Genomic DNA, 12915 nt, shown 5'->3' with positions numbered 1-12915 from the left:
AACCTGAAAAAAAGGGGAAAAAAGGAGTTTCAGGTGCCAACGGCCAGCAGGTTATGCAGCTGGGGGACAACCCAGTCATATTCATTTTCACATATGTTTTTTGATAGTCTACTGCATTCTTTGGTTCAATGGCATAGTCCTGCAGAAAGGGGTTGGAGAAATTGTTTTCATTTTCAGAAATCCATCAAGGGCCAAACCATCACACATTCTAGGGATGTTGATCCATAAACAAGACATGAAACTTGGAAGGATCTTTGTCTCCCCTGTACCCAATATCTCCAGCCACGGTCCTCAAAGAGGACAAGTCCAGCATAATTCTTCGTCCTCTTAAGAATTCTCCGGTTAGCAAGAGATCTAAACGAAAGAGGGAGAGATGTGCAGCATTTTTAAAGACCTTACCACCATTTAAAGACCTTATCGCAAGGTCTTATGAAAGTCACTGGTTGACCTTATGAAGGTCATCTCAATGACGTTATGAAACCATATATCTCCTGCCATGTAATTTTTTTTTTTACTGGTTTTCATTTGATCATCAATTTCACAAACTCTGTCTCAATCAAGGTTTTTTGATTGTGAGCAACAAAAATCAACTCTAACCATGTCAGCCTGGAAAGGGATTGTTAAAAAAGGTCTTGGGAGTCCACAGAATTTCCTAGAAGGCTGGAGAACCAGATTTAGAGGGGAGGCAGCCAGGAACATTGCTTAGTTGCGATGCAGAGCTGGGCCAGTGAAGGTGTTCCAGATGCCACCACTGGGTATAGACATCTTGTTCCATGAACCCTAATGCTGGACTCTGGATATTATTGCTAAGAACTGCTTCTCCTCATGCCTCCAGAAACTAGATGTAGCTGATTACTATGGCCACTCTCGATTCTATAGTCTCTGCCTTTCTAGGTCACTACTTCTGGTTCATGGTGTTGTGTCAGTGTGACAAGTGTCAGAGCCTGGGTTGTGTGTCTGCCTTTGATGCAGGGAGGCTGTGAGAGTATCTGGCATTTCCTTCTATATAGCAGGACATGGGCTTTGCTCCTACACATGAATGAAAGGGATTCAGATGCTGAATGCCTTAAGAGAGTGATTAGTGCCCCCTAAAAAGTATGAATAGTTGAGGAAGGATTGAAGAATGTGTTAGTAGAGAGAATTTTGAGGTAGGCAAAGTCTTAGCACCGAAATCTAATCTTTTATTTTATGACTGGAATGGCGAAGGTCCTGGATCCCAGACCCCAATCCACGACCCTACTAGACAGGAAACCCAACCCTGAATCCCACCCCAATTGACAAAGAAATTCTATGTCCTCTCCCAGCCCCTCCCCTGGGACTGGATTTTCTTCCACTTAACTTGTAGTCCCACATTTAATCTCCTCAGCAATCTTCAATGGCCAGTTCTATTCTAGCCAAGACCCATCCTGCCCAAGAGTGAGGTTCTAATGTCAGCACATCAAGTGAAAATCAAGTAGAGTGAATGATCCCCGTTCTTCAGCTAAGCCCCTGCTGAAGTCACTGGCTGGAACGAGGGGTCACGTCATGTGGAAGACGATGCGTACCCTTCAACACCAGAGTGCCATTTGGCACAAGATGCCCCCTCTTAGGGCAAAGAGGAAACAGAATCAGAGGCTTCCCAAGTGCATCTCTTGCACACACAGTGGTGCGGGTTCACTGAGGGCAAGCATTGCCGGAATGAGCATGCAATTTACAGTTTAAAATTCTTCTTTTTCAGACTATGGACTCTGAAAAACAACCTGAGGGTTTTGAAGGGTCGGGGGTGGGAGGTTTGGAGAACAGGTGGTGGGTAATAGGGAGGGCACGTATTGCATGGAGCACTGGGTGTTGTGCAAAAACAATGAATACTGTTACGCTGAAAAAATAAATAAATTAAAAAAAAAATTCTTCTTTTTCTCTCTCTTTCTGTGTCTTCACTGACCTCGCCCATGTGGAGGACCAGTGAAACCACTCCTCTTCCCGCCCTTCATCTGTCCGCTCTCAGGATCAACGAAGCAGAGTAGGGACTCTACATCCCCGGATGATTGTCCCTCCCCCAGCTAGAGTCATATCCCCACTTCGAGGGGTTCAAAAAAAGCCCCTGGACTTTGAAGGCTTCTGGCAAGGGGCCCACCTTGCATGTCTCCATTCCACCAGTGCCCACGACCTCCGCTCTACTATCTGCCTTGAGACCTCCAGGGCTCATCTTTTTATGCTTTTTGGCCCCACGACCTTTGGCCGCAGCAAGACGTCGATCCCGTGCCCTCCACGGGGGACAGGCACCCCCGTCACCACCTGGCACATGCTGGCCCCCCTCCCGTGCTCCTCTTTTCTCCCTAGTGCTTATTGCTACGTGACAGACTGTATCTATGTGACCTAATATCCGTCTCCCTCCACTACAGCTGAAGTCTTACAAAGGAAGGAGGTTTTGCCTGTTTTTTTCTTGTTTTCTTCTCTGCTGCACCCGAACCATCTAGAAGAGCGCCTAGCACATAGTAGGCTTTTAGTAAATGTCCGTCAGCTACATGAGTGGCATGGAATTTTATGGCTCTTCACGGTCTCTTAGATAGACCTCTGCCCGTGCCAAGTGCCCTCTGGAAGCCCCAGGCCCCTGCCAGCCTCTCTTGCGTGACCAACCAGTCCGAGCCCGCACTGCCTCTGCTGTTTGCATCCATGTGGTGAGAGGAGACTCGTACAGCCCGGACCACTGACAAAGAGCCGCCTCGGGCTCCGTCGCCTGCCTTGCATGAAATATAAAATGGTATGACTCATACAGCTATGATCGTACACTTGCTCCTCCAAAAACAGGCAAATGCCAAGTCCTGAACTTAATCCTGTCTTTCAGGGCAAGCATTTTAGAGATTCATTTCTAAATTGTAGTTACATAGCAAAAAAAAAAAAAAAAAAAAAAAAAAACCATCTCATAATAATAGGATCTGTCATATCCTGCCAGGCGAGATTCTCTGCTTGCTCCCCAGATTTGGGGTCCCAAGGCAAGAGAAGGAAACGCTGGGCCCCCACCGGTGAGCCTGCCCTCCTTCAAGCAAAGGGTCTCCCATTGGAGGCTTCGAACCATCACCGGTGGCGGGGTCCATAGCGGTCTTCCATCACCATCTAGAGCTGCCCAAACTCTGCCAGGGCAGTGGGCGATGCGAACACATGCCCAAGTCAGGACTGGAGGATTCCTCCCCCACCAGGGATTCTAATTTTAAAAGCAGTTAAAGAAAGAGGCAGGGAAGGGAGGAGCTGAGGGAGAAGAGGGGATAGAAGGGGTTTGGTGCTCACTTACCGGTAAATGATGCCCTTGCTCTGTAAGAAGAACAGACCGATGGCAATTTCTGCAGCGTAAAATCTGAAATTAGGGAAAAAAAAAAAAAAAAGCAAGGGAGAGAGTCAAGGACACCGTATGCCTGGCAAAACCTCAGAATTCAATACAGAATTGAACGAGGCGTGGGGCAGCCATGTCCCACCGTGGACAGTCAGCCACACATCTCGTAACACGACATGCGGGGGGTGTGGATGAGTGAACAGGGTTGAGAGACCCATGAGGCCGCCTTCGGGACAAACCAGGGTGGGCAGAGAGGTGGGGAGGAGGCCATGGAGGAGGGCAGACTGGCTGGAGAATGAGTTTTAGTCTAAGGCAAGTTCAAGTATCTGAATACTATCAGCTAATCTGTTGAAGGCTTACCGTCTACCTACCATAACTATAGATAATTATCTGATTAAATTCTAACAACCATCCTGTGAGGTAGGTCCTACTAGAACCTCCCTCTTTCCTTAAAGGAGGAATTGAGGCTCAGTGAGAAAAAAATGACCTGGCCAAGTTATATTGCTAAGGAATGGCCTAGCCTCTGCCCATGTAAGCCCTTAATAACGGTGCCCACATAATTAAGTAATATTAATAATTAATAATGCCCCCAGCACCTGCCTTTGTAAGCTCTTACTGGAGGCCTAGAAGGAAAGAGATTTTGAGAGAAGCAGAAAGTCCCAGTGATAGCACAGGGTCAGGTGGGGCTTTAGGGAACTCTGTTAAGTGTCCTGACAATTTGTTTTGTGTGCTGATGGGATGAGGGTCTGTGGTCCATTAGGTTTTAGAAGTCAAGGAAGAGCTGAGCCCAGGGTCCCCTTAGAACCGTGGCAAGACCTAAGCATGGCGCAAGGAGCTATCTAGAAGGCAAACCCTAGCAGAATACGGTGCTCACCACCTCGGCTGGCAGGAGGGGAGAGGGCAGAGCTGAGCTGACCAGGAGTCAACAAGCCTCTGGAGTGGCCAGATGGGCCCTAGGTGAGTCCTGAAGGGCTTTCTAGAGGGACGATGAGATCTTAGCCAACTGCTCAGGAGGGGTTGTCTCGGCTAATCCCCTGACTTGCTGCTCCTGGTCACCAGCAGGGGAAGAACATGATGAGATCTGTGTTCTCAAAAGAAAAGCCTGGCTGCCTTGGGGACCGACAGGGACAGAATGGGCTCAGCAGGGGAAACACATTTCCAAAAACCCTCACCAGTCTCCCCACCCCAGAGCCTCAGGGCACAGCCACAGAGCAACCTGATCTGTCATTCCCCGGGGAAGGAGGGCATCCAAGAGAGTGAGCCACGGTGTGGGGCAAAGCACAAGAGCAAAAATCTGGGTCACAGTGTGGATCTGTCTCACATGCCCCAGCTCTGTGATCTTGAGCAAGTTTCCACAAACTCTCTGGGCCTGGCACAGAGTAAGTGCTCAAGAAAGACTGTTGAACGAACCGACGAACACTACCATGACATCCCCCCCCAAAACTTCCGGGGCCTTTCCTTCGGAGGCAGGGGCAAACATCCGAGATAAAGAAATAGCTGTGGTTTTCAAGCTTCACGTTCTCAGCTGGTGTCAAGGAAAGAAAGAAGTATCCCCTATTGAGCAGAACACCTTTTTTCCCCCGGCCACAGACTTCTCATGAAGAAGCAGCCCAAGATGGGAAGAATCCCTGTTCAGCTGAAATTCCAAGGTAAGTCATAGCCCACCCAGGTATCCCAAGGGAAAAGTTTGTACTTACACAGCGTGAGGCTCCTTAAACCGGCCAACCTGCTGGATGTGGTACATGAGGTCCCCCCCGTTCACGTACTCCATCACGAAGTACAGGCGGTCCTAGGAGAAGGGAGCCAACCACACCGTCAACATCCCGTGTTTCTCTGGTTCCACGTGGAAAGCAGGGACGAGCTGGGATTTAGGATCAAAACCCCTAGGACTCTCTGCCAGGTCCCCATCTTCAGGCCCATTATTCCCCCAAGGGCAATACTTGGGCCGCTGCAAATGCACAACTGGGCATAGGCGGTACACGAATTTTTTTTTAAATTAATAACTGCCAAGTTATATATGTTTGTACTGGAAAATGTAATTAGCACATTAATATTGTGACTTCATGGATGTTATTGTTTAGGATAAAGCTAATTGTAATAAAGAATGGAAAATAAATACATAGATCATATGACAGATAATAGGGGCTGTGGTAATCACCCCCCATGACAGCCCCCCGTGACTTTCCCCTCCTGGTATTCACGTCCTTGCACAGCCTCTTCCCACAAGGAATAGGACTGACTTGTGTAACCAGCAGAATAGTGTAAAAAATGACCGGTGTGATTTCCATGGCTAGGTCACAGTCACACTTTCCACTGTGTGGCTTCCACTTTGTTCTCTCTTGGATCGCTTGTTTGGGGAAGCCAGCCGCCAGTCCTGGGAACGCTCAAGCGGCACCTCGGGAAGATACATCTGGCAAAGAACCAAGGCCTCCTACCAACAGCCAACACCAACTCCCCAGCCACGAGAGGGAGCCAGCCCGGGAACATTCCCTCCAGCCCCAGTCAAGCCTTCTGATGACTGCAGCCCAGATGACAGCTTGACGACAACTTTCAGGTGGGACACCCAAGCTAGGACCACCCAGGGTAGCCACTCTGTTGAGTTCCTGACCCACAGAAACCGTGAGATAATAAATGCTTATCATGGTTCTAAGCCCTTGAGGTTTGAGGTATTGTAGTAGATATCTAACACAGTGACTATGGCGGGGGGGGGGGGGGAATGAATTAATAGAATTTGAGAAATCGTGGCCTCGGAGGGCATATCCAGAAGGAAAAGAATTGGGGCCAGAAAAAGAAATCTATACTCCATTGAGGGAAAACTTTAAACATGTCTTTCCAGGCAGATGGGAACTCTCTTAGAGTCAGGGGCTGTGCTCTGCTCAGCTGTGTAAGCCCTGTTCCTGTCCCAAGACCTGCTCATAGGAGGTGCTAGAGAATGGAGGACAGTGCCAAACAGACTTGATTTGGAACCCAGCTTTGCTTCCTGATAGCTGGATGACTTGGAAAGATTGTTAAACATCTGAGTCTCTTCATCTGTGGCATGGATATTAATAACAGTAACAACAACAACAACAACAACAACAACAATAATGATAACTGAACCACAGGGTTGTTGCTGGGACTCAGTGAGACACATGAGTGTTGTGGTCCTTGGGGGACACCTTCATGAGATTTGCCCCTTCTCCTTCCATAAGGGGGTGTCCACTAAATGAAAAAACGACTTCACCTCTTCTCAGAGACACCCACTTGGGTCAAGTCATTCCTTGATGCCACATGATCAACTTAATAAAAAAAAAGCATCAAAGAGAACAGGATGGAAATGATCAGAGCACCCCGCACAGAGTACCCGTAGGTGTTAAGTTGTGAAATGTGTGTTTTGGTTCTATTTATAGGTTGATACGGTTGGGTCACAATGTAAAAGGAGGTTTGCTGCCCAAAGTCACAAGGCTGTCGTGTGGGCCTGTGAGGCCAGGAGCCCAGAGAGAACGATGAGGACGTGTGTGGAGAGCTCGAACGTGCTGCTGGCCCTATCATGAATGTTCTATCCACCATCAGCAGAATCTTTCTTACAGTGCACAGAGCTGTGTCGTCTATGTAACAGTCATAGCTGCATTTGTCCAATGTGTATTGAGTGTCTAATAATAAGAGTGATACCTCTTGGGGCGCCTGGGTGGCTCAGTGGGTTAAAGCCTTTGCCTTTGGCTCAGGTCATGATCCCAGGGTCCTGGGATTGAGCCCCGCATCGGGCTCTCTGCTCAGTGGGGAGCCTGCCTCCCCACCCTCCCCACCTGCCTCTCTGCCTATTTGTGATCTATGTCTGTCAAATAGGTAAACAAAATCTTTAAAAAAAAAAAAAAAAAAGAAATATCTCTTATAAAATAAAGCTACCATCTTATGAGCATTCATTATGGGACTGAGCCAACTGCTTTATTGATTTTGCCTCACTTCTCTCTCTGAACAATCCAACAGGACAGTATGACCCTTCTCCAATTAAAGATGTGAACTAAAACCCAGGAAAGGGTAAGAAACTTGCCAGGGGTCCCTCAGGTGCTGTATGGCCCAGCTGGGATTTGAACCCAGGCAGGTCTGTTTCAGGCTGCTCTTGTGGAAGGTTCTGAGCTAGATGCTGTATGGATGCATGGGCACATCCTCCCCTCTAACTGCTTCCCATCCAGGAGGGGAGGGAAGGGGTACAGAGCTCCAGCCGCAAAGCAAGACAAAAGCTGGCAAATCACAGGCAAGAAGTAAAGGGTAATCGATTATTTTTGAAAAGTCAAGGGATTTCCTCAGACCAACACTATTTGACCCTTATGACATCTTTAGAGAGGTAGAATTATCGCTTCTGTTTCTCAGTGTCCAAGGCCCACGAGATTTGCAAAAAAAAAAAAAAAAAAAAAAAAAAAAAGGTCACATCCAAGTTAGTGGCAAAGTGGAGACAGCCAGAACTGCCAACACCCAGCCCCTGGTTCTTTGGGTTTTTTTGATAGAAAACAAGCCTTAAAAATAGCATCTGTCTTTGCTGCACGTTGAAGGGAACCAAAACACTTGCTTTTAAAAATTATTTTTAAAACTAGCAGATGGCATTGGCCACAGAGAGAAAAGTAAGTGAGGGAGAGATTTCACTTGCTTGCTTTCTGCTTGGAAGAACTCAGCTTGCCCCCCCCCCCCAACTCATTAGTTAGAATCCCAACATCAGGGAGCTCTCCACTGCAGATAATGCCACGTTCTGTGGTTTGTTTCTACCACGAACTGCATGCGGGGAAACCCTGAGACCCATCATCTTTGAACTGTATGGGGTCGGGCTTCGGCACCCCGGTACTTTGCATATTAAACCGTGTGGCTGGAGTCCTGCTTGCCTTCCATTTTCCGAACAAACACGTAATGATGTCCTCTTAGGCTAGGCATTAATGCACCGCCAAAGATGCCGCTGTGAAGAAATCCATGGTGCCCGATGTTAAGAACTCCCCCGAGGAGTGGGGAGACCAGATAAGTTTCCAAACAGCAACATTTCCCAGAATGTGGTGGGAGAGAAATCCAGGTGGGCTATGAATGCGTATGGCTTTAGTACTTTGTTCATTTTTAATGTGTATTTTGAACACTGTAACTACGTCTGAAGTCCCTGATTTTATGGCAATGACTGCTGAGAGGGAGAGAGAGGCGCGTACGAAGGTACAAAGAAGGGAGCCAGCTAGGGGAGGACCAGATTCTGATATGCTGCACAAGACCATCACCCTTCCAGCTTCAGTTTTCTCACACACCAGCTTCTAGATTTTACTGTTTGTCTGCCTCATCGACTAAAATTTACTTATTTTAAAAATATTTCCATGAACTCACTTTTTCACTGGAACATATTGTTTAAAAAATTTTAGAACTTGATACTAAAGTCATAAATGGAAATTCATTGTCTCGGTAAAAAATAAATGCATATCTGGAGTCTATCGTCTCCAGGCGACATCCAGCCTGGCTTTGCTACACCGATCCTTCAACTGACTTACATTTAAAACAAATACATTTTGTCCAGCGACCACCAAGTTCATCTCCCACCCCAAAGTCAGGAACATCACAATGTGAAAAACACTGCCGGTGGCGGTCGAGAGCCAACCTTGAGCAAAGCGAATTTTATTTTATTTTATTTTATTTTAAGATTTTATTTGTTTGTTTGGCAGAGTGAGAGAGACAGCACAAGCAGGGGGAGAGGTAGGCAGAGGGAAAGGGGAGAAGCAGACTCCCCAGTGAGCAGGGAGCCCGATGCGGGGTTCGATCCCAGGACCCTGGGATCATGACGTGAGCTGAAGGCAGACGCTTAACTGATTGAGCCACCCAGGTGCCCTTGCAAACTGAATTTTAGAACTTTCCTTGGGCATTTATTTTTGCAAGTCATGTATTAGGTATTAAAGGGACAAAAGTGATGAATAAGATACAGACCTTGCCCTCGGAGAATTCAGAGTCCTTGTGAAAACAAATATGCAACTAACTCAAGCCATAACCTAAAATAAAATGTGATAAGAGAAATTGCGTGACAGGCACAGAGGGAGCTCTGGGGGCGTCAGCTAGCTAAATGGCCCTCACCCACTGCCTCCAATTCTTACATAATTATTCCTGCCTATAGTGCCCTGAAGTTTGACTTTGCTCCCCACTATTGTTTTTTAATTTATTAATAATATTACTATTATTACTATAACTATTATTATTATTTTAGTAATCTCCAAACCCATCGGGGGCTTGAACTTACAACCCTGAGATCAAGAGTGGTGTGATCTTCTGAATGAGCCAGCCAGGAGCCCCTATATTCCCCACGCTTCAGATAAAATTACTTCAAGACCTCAAAAGATCTTTCTTCGGGTCACATGCACTAGTTTTTTTATTAGGACCTATTTGCTGTACCTACTATATAAATCAGAAAAAATATATTGAGTATATCCTCAACATCTCCTACTTGTTTAATTTTCCAAAGAGGACATATCACAGCTCAAAGCTTCAACCCTCATCTCTCTGGGCTGATGTAAATCTTGACTTATATTTCCATCCTCCTTCCTTCTCCTGAGCTCTAGTCAGCTCCAGCTGGCTACAGGACTTCTCTACGTGGGTGTCCCACTGTCAACTCCAATTAAAAGCTCAGAAAGGCAAGCTCACCATCTTTCTCTTCAACCTAGCCAGTCTGCTCAACTTCCAAAGTGTTTTTCCCAGATTGCCATTGTTATCGGTGTTTTTCTTCCTTACCTGCTGCCCTTGTCCCCTTGACAGGAAACGCCTTCATCAGTTTTAAATCTCCTTTCCCCGTTATCTCCCGTATTTGATCAGTAAGTAAATGGAACTAAATGTCTGTCTGTCACAGCGCATCATGCAAAATGGTTGGACAGGATGTCTCCCATCTGGAGCCTGAGTGTTAAGGGTCATTTGATTGAAAACACTGACTGAAAACACTGACTGCAAGGCACGTGCCGAATTTATTGGGGGGAGGCCCGGGATAGGGCAGAGAATTCAAAGAAATCATCATTTTTTTTTCTCCAAGACAGCTGAAAGTGGGATGCGACAGGATGTCCATATGACTGCCGGGGGGGGGGGGGGGACACGCCTGCCACTTTTAATAAGACACTGCAGACAGAGAAGATCAATGGTGTGGGCAACTCTAACCGCAGGCCCCCACACTTTCAAGGGAGTGTCAGTAAGCATTTACCTATTGAGTGATCTTTAATGATTTTCTAAGCTGGCCAATGAATTAATCCTGTCTGTAAGCTGTTCTTACGGCTCAGATGGATCTGCTCCTCTGGAGAAGCTGTACGGTGCTGTGGGTAAGAGCTCTAGCTTTAGCAAGCGCTAGTCCTTGGTTTAATCCCAATTATACCGCTTACCCACTCTGAGACCTTGTAACAGAGACTAAACCTTCCCTGCTTTCAAAAAGGGGCAGGAATCGCTTCTCCTTCAGAGGGTTTTGCAAAGACCTATCAGACCATGCGTCTCGCATCTATGCAAACTCACAGAGCCTCCCTCAAATCAGCGTGTGGTCAAGGACACGCACCACACACAACTCTTCTTTCCTCTGTATTCTATAGTCTTAGAATCACCATCAGAATCAAGCAATGGATTCTCCTCTTCTCCCCCTGGTCCCCCAGGTTTCCAAGCTTTGCCCTTTCACATGTTCCCAAGGGCTAGGACCATCTCTCCTCCTCCTTGACCTTTGATTGCTAAATGGATGTGCAAAGACCAGTTTTCAGAAGGCAGAGAGAAGCAGACTTTGTCTCTTCCGACCCACGCCCACTTTATAGGCCTGGCTTGCACTCCTGAGTTCTTTCCTGAGCTCGGGATCCTCTGACGCTTCCACTGCCTCAAGCCCTGATACCGGTGAAGCTCTCACCGGCTTCCTCGCAGGCACTCAGTGCCATGTTTGTACCACCAGCAGCCGGCTATGTCCTGCCCCAAGACAGTTTGTTGCCTTGCACTCAAGATGGCACCTCCCACCTGACGCAAGCACCATCATCCCTCCCCTGTAGATACAGCCCCTTCCTAAAGGTCCCAGCTTTAGAGTTAGAAGTAGCCAACTCCCAGCTGACTGGGCCAGGAATCAGACATCTGACCCAGGCTGAACCGATCGGATTCTCTTCTCGACGGGTATGAATTAGGACCCAGGGAGGTGGGCAGATAGACAACCGGCAAGGCGCCAGGAAAGCTACGTTACCATGATCAGGGAGAGACAAGGAAAGCAAGGAGAAAGAAACAAGAGATCTATTCTAGAAAGCCTTGAAGTTTTAGTTCTTCACAAGGCTCAGGTACATCTTTGCCTTTGGGTTGTCTCCTTCCAATAAAATTCTGTCTCTCTTTTTTTCCAACATGGGATAGTTTGGAGGAGAAGGAGGTTTTCTCCTTCTTGCAACCCAACCATTGCCAAATGAGACTATGCCAGGGCTTCCTACTATCACGCCCTTACATCAAACCGCCTCCTTGGGTACTGCTGCCAGCCCTGAGCCAATCCCGAGTTACCAGAACCCCTCGGATGCTCTCGGTGCTCGATGGACACGCCATCAGGGGCCAGCCCTACAAATGGAATCATCCCCATCCCCTCCCCGTCCCCCAGTGCATTCTGGGTTGATGTCCTTCCCAGCGTGCCTTGCAACTGAGTTCTTGCTGGACCACGACGACAGCAAATTTGGGGAGGAAGTAACTTCTGTCCTTCAATGACTCATAAAATCTAATTCTATTTAAAAAAAAAAAGAAGTGCATATGTTCAATTGAAAAGAAAACATTTAAAATAGATGTTTTGCTAAGGAGACGTAACTGCCTGTGCCCACTGGCAGTTGGGAAATTGCATGAATGTGCCAGGCTGACAATTGTCCCTGGGAAAAATTGCAGAAGGACTGGAAGGAACATAATCCTTTGAGCCCATTAGCCAGGCGCCCCTCAAACCCAGCTCTATTGGTACAGGTAGCCTCCATTTATTGTTTATCTGCACATGGTACATCATCTTTTTAGACCCTCCCTTATTATGCTCACTGTAAAGATGATGAAATCAATAGTCGGAGCTGTTGAGTACCTTTCTAGGGGTCACACAGCCACTAACCACAGATCCAGATTTATCTGACTAAGGTGCTCATGCTTATCCCTTTGTGCTTCTAGAACAATTTGCCTAAGCCCCAGCTCATCTAGTGAGCAATTTTTAAAATTCAGCTTCTTTCTGATGGATTTTCCATCTCCCTGGATGTTAACTTTGGCCATCTTGTGGCACTTTCAACACCTTTAAATTGTTTTATGATAGACATTTCTGAAATCCTATAAATTCAAAACAAAGACAATTATCTACGGAACCTCTCCCTAAATCAATGTTTTGATTTGTCTGTGCCTCTTTCTGATTCTTTTCCATGTACATACTCAGTTATAACATGTTTAGAATAATCTCTTAAATAAAATTGAATATCTTTCATTTTCGGGAACGTTGTGCCATGAAAAGAATCAGAAATTCTTTTCATCCGATTTTTTTTTAATCCAATTTTTGGAGAATGCTTCCGATGGAACTTTGCTTTTTCTAAATAAGTTTTTTTGAAATGAAATTTGCATCATACTAAGAATGACAAAAGTTGTTTTGCATAGCGGTGGGTGTCTTTTTCCCTTTTATCTAT

At 46.6% G+C, this 12915-nt stretch overlaps 1 protein-coding gene across 2 annotated transcripts in view; it reads right to left on the bottom strand.

Annotated features, from left to right (window-relative positions):
* Positions 1-12915, bottom strand: part of PRKCB (protein kinase C beta) — a 328913-nt gene that overhangs the window by 41643 nt on the left and 274355 nt on the right. For both annotated transcript variants that reach the window (XM_045993021.1, XM_045993020.1), the window contains exons 11-12: positions 5005-5096; positions 3269-3331 (exon numbers count right to left, since the gene is read on the bottom strand). In XM_045993021.1, the coding sequence (XP_045848977.1) occupies positions 3269-3331; positions 5005-5096 (155 nt within the window). The remainder of the gene's footprint in view (positions 1-3268; positions 3332-5004; positions 5097-12915) is intronic.

Source organism: Meles meles, chromosome 21, assembly GCF_922984935.1.
Source record: "Meles meles chromosome 21, mMelMel3.1 paternal haplotype, whole genome shotgun sequence".
In the NCBI taxonomy this organism is placed as follows: domain Eukaryota; kingdom Metazoa; phylum Chordata; class Mammalia; order Carnivora; family Mustelidae; genus Meles; species Meles meles.
Note: the sequence above shows the minus strand (reverse complement) of the source record. Positions and strands in the feature narration are given on the sequence as shown.